The 16,988-nt window shown below is 46.7% G+C and overlaps 1 protein-coding gene across 2 annotated transcripts in view; it reads right to left on the bottom strand.

The window, feature by feature from the left end:
- The window catches only part of PIK3C3 (phosphatidylinositol 3-kinase catalytic subunit type 3), a 115,860-nt gene extending 99,302 nt beyond the window's left edge, over positions 1-16,558 (bottom strand). For both annotated transcript variants that reach the window (XM_048504122.1, XM_048504123.1), the window contains exons 1-4: positions 16,457-16,558; positions 13,854-14,042; positions 12,283-12,426; positions 9,876-10,005 (exon numbers count right to left, since the gene is read on the bottom strand). In XM_048504122.1, the coding sequence (XP_048360079.1) occupies positions 9,876-10,005; positions 12,283-12,426; positions 13,854-14,042; positions 16,457-16,524 (531 nt within the window). In that variant the 5' untranslated portion in view covers positions 16,525-16,558. The remainder of the gene's footprint in view (positions 1-9,875; positions 10,006-12,282; positions 12,427-13,853; positions 14,043-16,456) is intronic.
- Positions 16,559-16,988: the final 430 nt, after the last annotated feature.

Raw genomic sequence — 16,988 nt, 5'->3', positions numbered from 1 at the left:
CCACTCCCGACATCTCTCCACTGTGAGAACTTCCCATTTACACCCACTCTTTGTTTTGTCTCTTTTACACCCAGGTATATACACTTGAGGTGTATACCTGGAATCTTGCCCAGCAATCCGTGGGATGGTTATCTTAACTGCAGACTAAATATAGGTTTACTGCTTATGGGTTTCCCATATGCAGTTATAGTTAGTTGAACAGCACTGCACTGTTATTTAATTAAAACTGCATGTTTCCACCTTATATTGCTTTGTGGTAGCCTTCAGTGTGGAAGTTCTTGCCTATATTGTGATTTACTTTTGTTATGGAATGTTTGGGGTCTGATTCAGCACCAAGGACAGCTATTGCCAGTCTGAGTAGACAATAGTGACCTTCATGGACCAGGGGTCTGATTCAGCACCAAGGACAGCTATTGCCAGTCTGAGTAGACAATAGTGACCTTCATGGGCCAGGGGTCTGATTAAGCACCAAGGACAGCTATTGCCAGTCTGATTAGACAATAATGACCTTGATGGACCAAGGGTCTGATTCAGCACCAAGGACAGCTATTGCCAGTCTGAGTAGACAGTAGTGACCTTCATGGACCAAGGGTCTGCTTCAGCACCAAGGACAGCTACTTACAAGTTTGATTGGGTCTGTAATCATGCCTTCCAGATTTTATAGATCTCAACCACCAGCCCCTGATGGTAGTCCGTGAACATCTGGAGAGCTGCAGGTTGCAGACCCCTGGAGTAGACAATACTGACCTTGATGGACCAGCCGTCTGATTCAGGACCAAGGAGAGCTACTGCCAGTCTGAGTAGACAATAGTGACCTTGATGGACCAAAGGTCTGATTCAGCAGAAGGCAGCTTTATGTTTGGGGACTGGTCATTGGCCCACTGCAGAGCATCATACTAGGAAGTCCCAGGTTCTAATCCCGGCATCCCTCATTAAAAGCACCAGACAGTAGGTGATGCAAAAGACCTCCAACTGAGACCCGGGAGTGCGGCTGCCAGCCTGAGTTGACAATACTGACCTTGAGGGACCAAGGATTGGATTGAGGGCAAGCCAGTTTCCTGTGTGTGTGTGTGTGTATAACTTTGTGCAAGAGTCTAACTGGCCATTTTGTGGGGTTTCAACCCCATTTTTTTTAAAACTGGCTACATTCGAACCCCCCCATTGAAATGAGTGACTGAACTGGGGTCTCACGTTACCTCAGAACCTGGTTAGTTAATTGTTCGGCAAGCGCAAGACAGTTAAGGGGCACAAAAAGAAGCTGGATGCTTGAGAACTGTATATAGTTGCCCACAGATTCAATACAGGAAAAGCTTTCAGATTATTAGAGATTAGTCTCACAGAGGGCACAAACATGCACTCTGATAAAGGCAGATGCTGGCAGGTCACACCTCCTCGCTACTTACTTCCTCCAAGTGCTCCTTGTCGGAGGCCTACATTGAAGAGACCCGTTCATTAGTCACACGCCTTCAAGAGCAACGGCTACCAGACCACCAACCCAAATTTTATTCTCTCAATGCTGAGAAATTTTACGTCGACCTGGTCAGTCACAGGGAATGACAAATTGATAGAAGCTATCGTTTCCTGAAGTCCCTAGCACTACCCCGGAAGTTAACTCTTGGAATTCCTGGAAACTCTATGTTAGAACTGCAAAGTATCAACTTCTCAAATCAAAAATTTCCTCAATAGGTTTATTACTGGAAGATATCTGTATGCTGACACCCAGAGAGATTTTCCAAACCTTGAAAAGTAGACTTCTAGAACAGGAATATCATATCTCGTTGGGGCAAGCAGATAAATCATGCTCACCCCTCTCTGTCGGAATAATACCAGAACAGGGGTACATAGCCAAATATCTTGAATTATTAACTGAACCGCAACAGAGATGGATTACACAAGAGCCAGATCCACACCTTCCCATCGGCCATTTCAAAGGGTCACATTTATCCATACCTCTCCAGGATCGGTTTGTCCACACTGTAAAAAAATCGTAAGGGAGACTTTGCTCACATTATTCTTGACTGTCTGAGATATGTGGGCATTAGAATTTCTCTCTCCGTGGCTGGCCCTGGACAAATCTGAAAGTGACTCTGACTGTTCTGTTGTGGAGCTTCTGTTAAACAACACAGATGTCATGCTCTTGCAAAGTAGCAAAAATTTCCTTTACAAGTGACAGAACTTTCTAAGTAATGGTACTACTAGATAGTCTTCCGTCTGCTTTGAATGTACTCTTGATTTGTATTTCAAAAATGTCTGGCAATGCTCTAGAACCTATTTTTAAATGCCAAATAAAGGTTGTGGTTGTTGTTGAACTGCAAAGTATTCAGCCATTCCTAGAGCTACCATTTGCCACTTCCTGTTAGAACCTCCAGTAAGTACACAAGTATACAAATTTTCTTCTGCAGCCACCAAGAGTACTGGCAGGTCATAGCACCCGGGTGCAGGGATCCCCAACAACCATCGGAGGTTTGTCAGCCCTGGAAGCAAACCCCATTAAACTCATCACCAGAAGACAGCTTCAGATTTGTCTTCACTGCTATATTTAACAATATTTTTTGACAAACATAAGGGAAAAAAACAACCAAAAAGAATTCAAAACTTATAGAAACAGCAAAAAAATAAACAGTACATCTACCGAAGACTGCATTGAGGGTGGATCCTGCCCTGTTTACAAGAGAGAAACACATGGGACTGTTTGGGGGCATGGTATGTTTCCAGGCCAGAAAGCCTGGGAGAAACAAACAGGCGTGAAGTCCTGGTCATATTCTCTGGGAACTTTCTTCTGTAAAGAAGGTGGCCCCTCCATTCTTCCAGCTCTTCTGAGGCATCTTCAAGGATTTAGAAGTTTACTTATTGAAACTGCTTGGTTTTCTCCACCTTCCCCGCCCCACCCCCATCTGTTTTCACAATTCTGTGCTGTTAATGCACATCTGGGTTCTGCATTTGGAATACATTTATGCAATTCAAGCAAAAAAAGAGAGACTGCATTGAGAAAATCATAACATGATGGATCCCAATGTGACATTCTCTAATATTATCAGAGAAATCATCATGAAATTTAAAAAGCCACCGTCTTCTGTCCACCACCTCTAAACCACCTTTACTAGAAGAAGAAGAAGAGTTTGGATTTATATCCCCCCTTTCTCTCCTGTAGGAGACTCAAAGGGGCTTACAATCTCCTTGCCCTTTCCCCCTCACAACAGACACCCTGTGAGGTAGGTGGGATGAGAGTCTCGGTGCTGCACTTAGCCCGTCACCCAGCTGGCGCGTGTGGAGTGCACAGGCTAATCTGAATTCCTCCAGATAAGCTCTCCACAGCTCAGGCGGCAGAGAGCAGGAATCAAACCCAGACAGATACACCCAGCCTAACCTCCTACTAACTAGTCAGTCTCTTATATCTTAATCATTATCAAATTAACAATCCTCAAATTGTTATTTTTTTTAACGTGATCAATTCAGCTTCAGAGATTTGTCTTCATTGCTGAAACACACGTCAGCATTTTTTACAAACTTCTCCTTTGGAAGACTGTGCTGATCCCTTTGTGAGAATCCCAAGATTATTTGGGGTGAACTCAAAAGAAAGTTTATCTACAAGGGGCATCTGTGTGTGTTTTGAAAACACCACATTTCTGATTGTATTTTATTGCATACACCAAAAGCAAGCAGAGACGAAGGCCAGAGACATCTCCATTTAATAATGCCATTTGTGTCAACCTTCAAAAGATTAAAGGGGCGTTTTTTAACCCAATCCCTTTTTAATTTTTATAACTGCTTCAAGAGGAAAGCTGCATCAGATACAGCTATAAATCAAAACCCCATTAGAATTTCACTCGAAACAGGGGAAAACTGTGTTCAGTTATCCAGGCAGACCCTAAAGGGCCACAAAAAATACCTTCATTGGGCTTTTGGAGTACCTATCAGCTGACAATAGACTCTGACTTCACCTGAAACTACCACACTTACATGGGTATATAATTATAGAGTTAATATTGTGGCATTATTCTAGGTTGAACCGTGCACCTTTTTCATGAAATATTTGTCCCAGTGTGGGAAACCCTTTTCTAAAGGAACTAAATCAAAGCACAGGTAAAAGGATGAAGTTGTTCTCTAGAACAGTGATGGCGAACCTATGGCACGGGTGCCAGAGGTGGCACTCGGAGCCTCTACAAGCAATAATAATACACACACAGAGTTCATCATGGGGCGAAAATCAATTTCCCCACACACACACACACACTTCCAGACTGGCCTGGGCCACTGAGCACCACTTCAAGATAACCGCTGCAAGCAGGGAGGACCTGGCCATGCCACTGGTGCCTGTGCCTTGCAGACTGCTGCCCGAGGGGCTGGAAGCAGAGAGGCAAAGATGCTAGAGAGGCACAGAGCGCACGAGGACTTGCTGAGGATTAGAGCAGGCTGGCCCCTGCTCGAGCCGGTGGGGGGCTGGGACTTAAGAGGGAGCCAACCGGGCTTCTGGGGGGGTTGCAAATGGCCGCAATTTGGGTTGGGTTGCACTTAAGCACTGGTCTCAAAAAGGTTCGCCATCACTGCTCTAGAACAATAAGGGCTAGAAACCTTTTCTTTGGATAGGGGGTTTTGAGCCTGAAATGATTCGAATTAGATTTCTGCAGACAATAGCAACCCAGTGTTTACACTACAGAATCTCACTTGCAGAGCTAAATGGTGAAGAGGTGAACAAAGTAAGTCAATTTAGGACCCCAGCAGAGAGACCGATGGGACATAAATGACGTAAATAAGTAAATTCAGCTCGCGATATTCAACACCTTTGAAGTACGTACGGCATTGGACAGCCGACCCAACACTCGGGCAAAGTAGCGATTGCTTAACGTTCAACCTTGGGAATGTCACCGCAGCCGGCTGACCATAAATGTGGGGATTATCATGCATTTTTTTTATTAGAATCCCAAGGTAAACTAGCCTTAGTAGAGATGCAGCTGCAGCTTCAACTTTCCTTAGTTTATGGCCACGATAAATCTCAAAAGGACGAAACAGACACATTTATAACCCTGTTCCAGCTGTTCAGTCCAATTTGCACAAAATCAAGGACGACCGCCTTGAACGTTGCGACATTTAACATCCCATTTTTTTTGAAAGAGCAGACATTAAGGCTGCAATCCAACCGGGGCCAGTTGCATTAGATGAGAGCGGGCCCTAAGCCGCGATCTGTGCTAACAAGAGACACCTGTGTAGGGACGTTCAGTCCGGAGTGTGGTTCTGTGGCTCCAGAATCCGGAATTCAGAAGCTCACCCCAATGCCATTGCTTCTACACTGCAAGAGACCAGACCAGTGTGAAGAGGGTTGTTCTTGGGAGTGGTGCCAACTTTAGTCAGCTCTCAGAGGAGTTTTGGCCCAGGAACGCACCTTTTAGTGGCACAGAATAACTCCACAAAAAGTGTGGCGTAAGTCATATGCTTCTACGGGCTTTCCTGGGAGAGAAAGAAGTTTCTTCTTCTCCTTCTCCACTGGTGTCCATGCCACCGATTACCTCTTTGGCGCAATGCCACAGCATCGTCCTGGCCACTGCTCTATGTCCCCCCCCCCCACCTCTGGCTGGCTGCCTCTTGCCAAAACTGAATGGTAACAAAGGACCACAAAAACATTGCCACCACTAATGCATTAGTACTGGACACTTCTACTCAATGTTGAAGAAGAAGGAAGGAGGAGAAAGGAGGAGAAAGAAAGAAAGGACCGCCCCTGGAACGCCTCCGCCATGCCCTCGCCACACCCCACAGGAGTACGTACCCAGTGTGTTGTGCACCCCCCACCCCCGTGGAGCTATGCCTCTTGGAGTTAGGCCTCTGGTTTCACCACTTCATCAGTGTGGTGTAGTGGTAAAGAGTAGGGTTTGTGTCCCCAACCTCCACATCAAGCCTGCTGGGTGATCTACTCATGAAAGGAAGGAAGGAAGGAAGGAAGGAAGGAAGGAAGGAAGGAAGGAAGGAAGGAAGGAAGGAAGGAAGGAAGGAAGGAAGGAAGGAAGGAAGGAAGGAAGGAGGAAGGAAGGAAGGAAGGAAGGAAGGAAGGAAGGAAGGAAGGAAGGAAGGAAGGAAGGAAGGAAGGAAGGAAGGAAGGAAGGAAGGAAGGAAGGAAGGAAGGAAGGAAGGAAGGAAGGAAGGAAGGAAGGAAGGAAGGAAGGAAGGAAGGAACATAAGAACTATCCTGCTGGATCAGACCAGAGTCCATCTAGTCCAGCTCTCTGCTACTCGCAGTAGCCCACCAGGTGCCTTTGGGAGCTCACATGCAGGAGGTGAAAGCAATGGCCTTCTGCTGCTGCTGCTGCTCCTGAGCACCTGGTCTGCTAAGGCATTTGCAATCTGAGATCATGGAGGATCAAGATCGGTAGCCATAGATCGACTTCCCCTCCATAAATCTGTCCAAGCCCTTTTTAAAGCTATGCAGGTTAGTGGCCCTCACCACCTCCTGTGGCAGCATATTCCAAACACCAATCACACGTTGCGTGAAGAAGGGTTTCCTTTTATTAGTCCTAATTAGTCATAAGGAAGGAAGGAAGGAAGGAAGGAAGGAAGGAAGGAAGGAAGGAAGGAAGGAAGGAAGGAAGGAAGGAAGGAAGGAAGGAAGGAAGGAAGGAAGGAAGGAAGGAAAGAAAGAAAGAAAGAAAGAAAGAAAGAAAGAAAGAAAGAAAGAAAGAAAGAAAGAAAGAAAGAAAGAAAGAAAGAAAGAAAGAAAGAAAGAAAGAAAGAAAGAAAGAAAAAAAGAAAAAAAGAAAGAAAAAAAGAAAGGAGGAGAAAGGAGGAGAAGTTTGGATTTATACCCAACTTTTCTCTTTTGTAAGGAGACTCAAGGTGGATTACAAGTTCCTTTCCCTTCCTCTCCCCACAACAGACACCTTGTGAGGTAGGTGGGGCTGAGAGAGTCCTGAGAGAACTTTGACTAGCCCAAGGTCACCTAGCAGGAATGTAGGAGTGCAGAAACACATCTGGTTCACCAGGTAAGCCTCTGCCTCTCATGTGGAGGAGTGGCGAATCAAACCTAGTTCTCCAGGTTAGAATCCACCTGCTCTTAACCACTACTCCACACTGGACCTCTGTGATCAACCTCTTTGCATGAAGAAAGGCTGAGATTCGATCCCTACATCTCCCAATGAAAGAACTGTATTGTGATTTATACCCCACCTTTCTCTTCTGTAAGGAGATTCAAGTTGGCTTACAAGCTCCTCTCCCTTCCTCTCCCTACAACAGACACCTTGTGAGGCAGGTGGGGCTGAGGGAGTTCCAAAGAACTGTGACTATACCCAAAGTCATCCAACAGGAATGTAGGAGTACAGAAGCACATCTGGCTCACCTGATGAGCCTCCACCACTCAGGTGGAGGAGTGAGGAATCAAACTCAGTTCTCCAGATTAGAATCCATCTGCTCTGAACCACTACACCACGCTAGCAATGTGTTTACCAAAGTGGAAAACAAAAGAGAGAAAAGGAACTGTCACACATGCTGAATAATGCTAAATGATATACTTTCAATCCCAGGAAATGATTTTTAAAGATCATTTGCAAGTGGATTTTGCCATTTCAGACAGTACAGTCTAGTTGCAAAATGAACCAAAAGTGCCTAAAGCTAAGGGATCCCCAACCCTTTTGAGCCCATGTTTCAGGTTTTACAGCATGGTGCAGAGAGCCACAAAACAGCCATCCAAGTAGGCAGAGACAGCAATAAAACGACTGCACACAGCAAAGATTCTTGCGTGGTGGCGGCAGCTGTTGCAAATCAACATTTTTAAAGTAAATCTGCACAGCCAGCCACATCTCCAACAGCCAATCAGAAGCCTCGCTGGGGTACAGGTCCATGTGGCCCCACCCACTTCCTAAAAAACACTGGGTGGGAGTCAGAAAAGGTGTGGGCGAGAACCATGGTGACCCTCGGCGCGATGCCGGGGGGGCCCCGTCTAAGCCACCACAGAAGCTTTGCTACCCTATCACAGTTTACACAAGCCACAAGATTCTGCATATTGAGAATTGGATATCTCCTTCTTTGTGGTGTCCTTAACCCCAAATATTCCTTACAACCTTGATATAGAGGCACTTGCATACGGGTGGTCAATTTTATTTATTTTATTTATTGATTTATAATCATTTTTATATACCGCCCCTCTCCCAAAGGGCTCTAGGCGGTGAACAACACAATAACAGCAATTCAACAATTCACACTAAAACCCCAATGAAAACAGCGGATTAAGCAAATTTATCGGCATCCAGCATAAAACTTCATAAAACTTCATAGGCCCACCCTGGAAAGAACAAACCCAGAGAGTTGGGCCCTGTAAAAGTTAAGGATCCAGAGTGTAAAGGGGGGAAGAGGAGGGTGTACATCAGCAGCCGGCTTCTCCAAACGCCCGGTGGAACAATTCGGTCTTACAGGCCCTGCGGAACTCTCCAAGATCCCGCAGGGCCCGGATAGCTGGTGGTAAAGTGGTCCACCAGGCAGGGGCCAGGGCTGTAAAGGCCCTGGCCCGGGTAGAGGCCAGCCGCATCATTGAGGGGCTAGGGACAACCAGCAAGTTGGCCTCTGCCGAACGCAGAGGCCGCACGGGGACATATGGGGTAAGACGTTCCCGAAGGTACGAAGGTATGAATTTTCCAGCAGGTGGCCACTCCTGAATTGGTGTTTTCTCCGCAAAACTGGATTGGCTGAATCACTGCAATATTCACCTCACCTGAAATTCTTTTCGGGAGATGCCCGAGGCCAAAACCCCAATTCTCCTGCCCATCAAACGTGCGTCCTGTGACCAGCGATGAGTCTGTCCCCAAACATTTATTCAAGAGACTGCCAACTTCAATGCAAAAGCCTTACAGTGAACCGGCCAAGACGAGTTCAGAAGGGTTTATCTGGGGCAGGGGTCTGCAACCTGTGGCTCTCCTGCCAGTATGGCCGACAGCAGGGGCTGATGGGATTTGTAGTCCACGAACATCTGGAGAGCCGCAGGTTGCAGACCCCTGATCTGGGGGCTCCATCACATCTCTAGTCTGCCCTTCCTCTGTGACACCCCAGCAAGACTGGTTAGGTTGACAGAGGCAACTAGTCCTAGAGCTATACCTGGAACCAGTGTCACCAAGGATGTTCTCTGAAGTTCTCAACTGGAGACAGGAAACCAGGATTTTGAGCAGGAACTTCACCCACAGCCTGATCCAGGACAGCTACAGACAAAGGTAGGCCGTACTAACCATCTACTAAACAGCGTCGACCCTGCTCAGCTTTTGAGACCTGTTGAGATCTCCTAACCTAGGCCATTGAGGTCAGGACTAAGAGAGGAAAACTACCACTAACTCAGAGGCCCTTTCCGCCCCTGCACCGGCACTGCGTACGAGTGGCCCCCGAAGAGGCTGGCGTGGGAGACCCGCCCACACTACCCTCCGACCTTCACGGGTCGGAGGACAGCGAGGGAGGGTCTCAGCAGTCCGGTAGAGCGACGCAGGATGACGAGGTGAGGGGGGGGTGGACGGGGAACACGCTGTTTTTAAAAACAGGAGGGAGGTTTTGGGGCGGCCTGACGCCGCTCTGGGGGAGGTGGAGGGGAGCCAGGTCGGCGCCTTTGCTAGCATGCTTCAGCAGCGCTTGCCTGTGCTTAATGGCTTGGCTTCAAGGACGGCATTTTGCCGCCCCTAAGGCGCTAGTATTTGGCCAGCGGAAACGCCTGTGAGCTAAAATTTGCAAATGTTTTCCATGCATCTTTTCAAAGATGGCAATGCTCAATGCCCTGTGCCTCCAACCTCTCCCCAAAGTCTGGAAGATGCTGCAAAACAGATGTGCAGGGTTAAATTTACACCTTGTCCTAGTTGCACCAGCGCATGGAACACTGCGGATGAAGACCATGGCCAGCCCAAATGGAAATGTGCCCTCACCTTGGCTAAGCGGCTCATCTGGTCTTCTGAAAGGGTACTGCTGGTCCTCCCGGGGGTCTTGGTGGGCTCCGAGCCGTCCGCTTCCACGTTGGGCCAGACTTTCAAATCGTGCATCCCTTGCCGGAACATCCTACAAGAAAGCACGCTGTGTGTTAACAAACACTGGGGAATAGTTCACCTTACAGGGACATAGTGCTTGCTCATAAAGGTCTTATCACAGGACTCAAGGGAGAAGCAGTGGCGTAGGAGGTTAAGAGCTCGTGTATCTAATCTGGAGGAACCGGGTTTGATTCCCAGCTCTGCCGCCTGAGCTGTGGAGCTTATCTGGGGAATTCAGATTAGCCTGTACACTCCCACATATGCCAGCTGGGTGACCTTGGGCTAGTCACAGCTTCTCAGAGCTCTCTCAGCCCCACCTACCTCACAGGGTGTTTGTTGTGAGGGGGGAAGGGCAAGGAGATTGTAAGCCCCTTTGAGTCTCCTGCAGGAGAGAAAGGGGGGGATATAAATTCAAACTCTTCTTCTTCTTCTTCCTGCTTTCAGCCGGACCATAATTTCCATTTTAGTTATTTAAAACATTTATTAGCCACCGTTCTGCTTTTCAGAACTCAAGGGGCCTACAATATAAATAGGAAAACACAAGGACATAAAACACATTTTTAAAAGGATGTGAATGAAGTTTACAGTTTAAAATTGACGACAGGCAAAAAATCTAATTGAATAAAACCTCTGGGCATAAAGCAGAGATCGCTGGGGGAGTGTTGGGTTAGGGTTGTGGGGGAGGAGGTAGTTGTAAGTGTCCTACATTGTTCAAGGGGTTGGAGTAGACCTTTCCAGCTCTATGTTTCCAAAATTGACCAGCTGCCTCCTAAAGGTAGAAAACAAAGGGGCTACTGGTGGTCCCTGGCCCCTCCATGATGCGGCTAGCCTCTACCCAGCTAGCCGTAAAAGCACTGGCCTCTGCCTGGTGGAACACCCTTCCATCAGATGTGCAGGCCCTGCGGGATCTTAGCAAATTCCGCAGGGCCTGTAAAACGGTTTTGTTCCACGGGGCTTTTGGTGAGGCCAGCCACGGACCCCGCCCCCCCCGGGATGCCCCTGTGTTGCGTGCCACTCCATCATTGGCACGCCCAATATAACACCTAACCTACACTGCTGCCCCCGCTTGGCCTTGGGACCGGACGTCATACTCTTATAATTTGTTGTACCGTTTTACTGTTCTGATGCTGCTAGGTTTTATGAGTTCTGTAAACTGTTTTTAGCTTAATTTAAGTTATTTTATGATGTGTAGTGTTGTTTTCGGCCACTGTGTGTAATATTGTTTGGCCTGGTGTACACCGCCCAGTGCCCTTCGGGGGCGGGAGGTTTAAAAATGTAATGTATAAGTAAGTAAGTAAGTAAGTAAGTAAGTAAGTAAGTAAGTAAGTAAGTAAGTAAGTAAGTAAGTAAGTAAGTAAGTAAGTAAGTAAGTAAGTAAGTAAGTGCACCTCCTTGGGGAAGTTGCTCCATAATTGTGGAGCCACCACCAAAAAGGCTCTTTCTTGTATAACCACCAGACAAGCTTCTTTGGTCAGTGGGGGAGTCAAGCAGTGACCTCTGTGATCTCAATTGTCAGGAAGAAACCCAAAGTCCCCGTACCAAGCCATACAAGGCTTTAAAGGACAAAACCAACATCTTGAATTGGGCACAGGAGCAGACCGGGAGCCAGTGTAACTGCTCAGGCATTGAAGTCACAAGCTTCCAATAACTGTCTACAACTAGACATCTGACCACTGTCTGCAGTTTCCGAATGCAGTGCAGCTACAGCATTTCAGAGATATTGGTGGACTGAGAGTTCATCCATATTCCAATCTACCTCTTCCTTTCATTCGGTGCATTACTCAGCGGGTTACGCGCTCGATTTTATCATAGTACACAGTCAGTATGGAGCAGTGCTTAAGAGAAGTGGTTTCTGATCCAGAGAACTGGATTCGTTTCCTCTCTCCTCCACATGAAGCCTGCTGGGTGACCTTGGGCCAGTCACAGTTCTCTCTGAACTCTCTCAGCCCCACCAGCCTCACAAAGTGCATGCTGGGGAGAAGGGAAGAAAAGGTGAATGACGTGTGAGTTCTAATACTGGTCCTATAATCTGCATCAAAATCTCACCTAAAAGCCATGGGTGAGAGCACAGCACCTTTTCCTAAGGGAGCTATCTGTTCCATGTTTGTGGGTGGATGTGTTTTCAGCCAGATGAAACCCCTTATTAAAAGCCAGGGCCGAAAGATGTATTCTAGCCTGGTGTGTAAAATAAATAAATAAGCAAGCAAGCCAAGTAGATGCCAGGAAAGACTCAAAGAGGAGGGCGTTCCAAAGGCAAGGGGCCACCACCAAAAATGCCCCATTGGCAAACGGCCCAATTCATACATACCCATATTTCCCAAAGAGCGAGACTGTCGTTCCCCCAACAGGGACCGCTTTGCCAGGACCGTAGACATCCCATATTGTCAAGGCTACCTGGGCGTTACGGGGCAAATCTGGATACTTGACGGGCAGTTTCAACCATTCGTTCCAGCTGAGGAGAGAGAACATCTTTGTGAATAAGCAGTAAAGCCCGTGTCCATTTTAGAGGCAAAGTTCAATTCCTGAACTCAAGACCAGAGACAGGGTAGGCACATGGTGCAAGGATAGATGGGGGGGGGGGGGAGATTTTGTTGTGAAGTGATTAGAGCAGGAGGCCCCAGCGGGGTCCTTGTGAGTGCCCCATAGCACACACTAATACTTTTCCCGGCACCCACCAAGTGATTTTAGAAAGGGGTTGAGGCCAGGTGAGGCTCTTGCCCAGCCGGGCTTCCAATTGGTCACTAAAGATTTGATTGACTGTGCAGATTAAACTAATATTGTTTCAGAGGATGCTGCCATTACAACTTCGGTTTTATTCTCTCACTCCTTCTCTACAGTGACCCTCTAAAATTACTCCTTTTACACCTTAGCCATGGGCTTCTTCTGTGAGTGGGTGGCTCCGCCTCCAGTGGCAGTCATTTTGGGCTGGGCTCCGCCTCCCACGGTAGCCATTTTGCAGATGCACCCACCGTCAGAATCGATTTCGAATACCTTTAATGGCATATAAACCGCATATACATCACAAATTTAAAACAAGTTTTACAATTTCAAGCGCATTGAAATAACACCGTTTAAAAATTTAGCCACCGCTTCCAACAGATCAAGGTTGTGGCTATTTAAAAGAAACAAAACCTTCTGATCATCTGTTATACCTTCACTTCCGAGACAGGAGGGATTATAAGCCTTCCCATCTTTCTTCATAAAGGGAATAATTCAACAGCATATGAGATACTGTTTCACAGAACTCCATGCCACAGGGCATTTTCTTTGTGTGGAATACCAAGATGACGCCCCTGGCTAAAGGAAGCAGGCGCACATTTCTGCACCTAGCTAAGGTGATTGTTTCATACCAATTTGGCCTCAAATCCAGGAGGTAGAAATGGCTGCAATTAACCTTATCCACCGTATTCCCAGAGAGATCGGGAACAGGTTTTATTGGCTTCCTCTAGCATCTGCTTGAACTCTATCAAAAAAGTCTCTTCTTGATAGCCCCATAGACCTCCTGCTCTGTTAGCATCAGCAGGTCCTCTAAGGAAATACCCAGCTCATTGAGTTTGGCTTCGATTTTAGCCCACCATTGCCAGGGAGGATGGTACGTCCCGTCAGAATCAGAATTCCAAACATGCCCGCATGATCAAAAAGGGGTGGGGTCCCCTAGGCTAGAGCACAAAACTGGGGAGACCTGGGTTCGAATCTGCTATTTCCTATGAAGCTTACTGAGTGATTTCGGGCTGGTCGGGGCCCAAATGGAAGGCGAAGCAGAATACACATGCTGCTTCGAGCTACTCTAAAGAACAGCACAGAAAAAAAATTCTCGACGAAGCAGAACAAAAACGGCATGGCCCCCAAGTGTCCAAAACAGAGAGGAAAGGGACTTACTTCCACCGGGTGCTAAAAGCTTTGTAGGATGTCCGAACAGGAAGAGCAACGGGCTTCCCTTCTGCAAACACTTGGCAGGTCACATACAGGTCAGAACAAGTCTCCTGGTACAGTCCCGAGAACCGCAGCATCGGATTTTCCAAAACTGCCTTGTAGCTCTTCTGCTCTCTTTTGCCCTCCAAACTTCCTCTAAAAAAGCGCAAAGTAAGATCGTAAAGCAGGATGAGACAAACACAAAGCCAAAGCAACTCCACCTATCAACAGCTGAGTGTGCTGTAAATCTTAACATACAGCCAGTGTAGAGTAGTGGTTAAGAGAAGATGCACTTTAATCTGGAGAACCGGGTTTGATTCCCTGCTCTACCATTTGAGCTGTGGAGGCTTATCTGGGGAACCAGATTAGCATGTGCACTCCAACGCATGCCAGCTGAGTGACCTTGGGGTAGTCAAAGCTCTCTCAGTCCCACCCACCTCACAGAGTGTTTGTTGTGTGTGGGGGGTGGGGGAGGAGATTGTAAGCCCCTTTGAGTCTCCTCACAGGAGAGAACGGGTATAATCCAAACTCTTACTATTGTTATATATAAATCCAAACTCTTACTATTGTTATTACTATTCTGACTAGCAGTCCATTTTCATGCAGAGTGCACAACTGCAGACGGACAATCCCCCATGTATGAAAATGGACCCCTTAATTATTAAAAGCTAGCATGTCAGGATTCGGCTTCAGCATCCCTCTGAAATCTTAGTTTTCTGTGTACTTTATGTTAAAACAAAATTCCCACAGGTAGAAAGCTAAGACTTCAGGGAGAATGCTGAAGTAAAATGCTGACATGCTAGCTTTCCATACAGAGATTTATTTTTAATGGAAACAGCCTCCCACCATGACTGTCCCCACTAGCAGTTTGTAACCCAGAAACAATCTAAGTTTCAGACTGATGTCTAATGTGTCAGACTGATATCTGAGAGAACCAGGTTCAAATCCCCACTTGTACTATAGAATAGTGATGGCAAACCTTTTTGAGACCAAGTGCCCAAATTGCAACCCAAACCTCACTTATTTATCGAAAAGTGCCAACATGGTAATTTAACCTGAATGCTGAGGTTTTAGTTTAGAAAAAACTGGTTGGCTCCCTCTTCCTCTGCCCCACCCGCTCAAGCAGGGGCCAGCCTGCTCTAGCCTCCAGCAAGTCCCACGCGCACCGCTCTGTGCCTTTCTAGCATCTCTGCCTCCTCTGCACCTCAGGCAGCAGCCACCCAGAGCACAGGCATCAGGCCCGCCAGCTGAGTCCTCCCTGCTCACCACGGTGCGTGCACATTGTGCTCAGTGGCTCAGGTCAGTCTAGATGTGTGTGTGGGGGGGTGTGATTTTCCGCCCCCCACATGATGGACTCTGTGTGCGCGTGCCCACAGAGAGGGCTCCGAGTGCCACCTCTGCCACCCGTGCCATAGGTTCGCCATCACTGCTATAGAAGCTTTCTGGATGACCTTGGGCCAGTCACATACTCTCTGCCTTGCCAACTTACAGGATTGTTGTTGCAGGGTCAGAACAGAGAAGAGGAGAATGTTGCAAGCGCCTTGGGTTTCCATTGAAAATCAAATCAATTAAAGAAATAAAGGGACAATATTCACCCACTCAATCTCTTGCATGTGTACACAAGGACTCAGCATCAAGAGCTGTTGTTCCTCAATTCTGGCTCAACACACTCCAGATCTTGTTTCCAAAGGAAATAACTTCTAAAAGTATTTTAAATAGGTGTACTGGTAGGGGCGAAGGGGAGGGAGCGTGGAGAAAACTTCTAGACCTTACAGCCGTACTATGTTTATAACCTTAATAAGGTATCGATTTTACATTGTATAATGTACTTATTTAAATTATACATAGTTTATTGGATGCTTCCCACCTTGAGCCTGAAGTTGGTTAGGAAAAAGGCAGGGTAATGCTGATACTCACACAGCATCTAAACAATGGAACATCCTCATTAAGATATTGATATAATGCACTAAATAAAATAAAGCATAGCTCTATATGGAAGTGGGTGGCACCTTCTCTTCTCTCTACCCCCACCCCCAAAGTGAAATGCCTTGCAAAGGGATTGAGACTGAGAACTCATCAGTGGACTTGCCCAACCACTAACACATACAAAAGATACAACGGATGGATGGATGGAGATACATGATAGTTTATAAATACATATATAGAAGTTAATAAAGTACATGATATACAGAGAGACATAGATAGACAGACAGATAAACAACCAGACAGTTAGATATCTGAGATTTCTTAAAGGGTCTCTTGTCTACAATTGTGCATTGCATCGTGTTTTTGTATACACACACATATAGATACATATTCATACACACATGCATATATACACATATGTATATACTCATTTGTGGATCTTTCTATTTATCTATATGGATTTATATATACACACATACATATCTTACAAACATACAAAATATACATACATATAGATAAATAGGTAGATCCACATACACACACATACACACATGTACCTATGCATACATATATATACATAAACCTACGTGCATGCATACACACTTACACACTTAAACATACACATACACACACTGAGGACTCACATCTTGAGTTGCACATTAATGTCCAGATCGCAGCTGTAAACATAGCAGAACTTCTCAGGTTCGCCCATGGCGGCTGTTCCGGAGTCCCTCCCTCCTCTCCGGCCTCTGATGTCTTTCTGGGCGCCTCTCCTCCAATCAGCGTCTGTACAGACGCCGCCCGCTTGCGCCTCGCTTCGCCATCTTTTTTAAGGGCGGCAGAGAGCAAGAGACACCACCTTGTCGTAAGGGAGGAATGCTTTTGTGGGCGCTTTTCCCTATACAAAGATGGCGGGCGCAGCGTACGGCGTGACCAAGATGACAGCTGCCAGTAGAGAAATAGGAATCCGCCATTTAATAAAGGAAAGGAAGGAAAGGATTGGCCGGGAGGGGGCGGGGCTTATGGGGGAGAGTCTTAAAGCTACGCGCCTGGATGGATTAACTCTTGAATGTCGGGACGGAATTTGACGCCTTGCGTTTTGTGCATTATGTTTAAACGTGTTTATTCCAAGTAAAGGGGCAATAGAAAGGCAGTACCTGAATTATTCCCCAAGTT

The sequence above is a fragment of the Sphaerodactylus townsendi genome, linkage group LG07 (genome assembly GCF_021028975.2).
Source record: "Sphaerodactylus townsendi isolate TG3544 linkage group LG07, MPM_Stown_v2.3, whole genome shotgun sequence".
Taxonomy (NCBI): Eukaryota; Metazoa; Chordata; class Lepidosauria; order Squamata; family Sphaerodactylidae; genus Sphaerodactylus; species Sphaerodactylus townsendi.
Note: the sequence above shows the minus strand (reverse complement) of the source record. Positions and strands in the feature narration are given on the sequence as shown.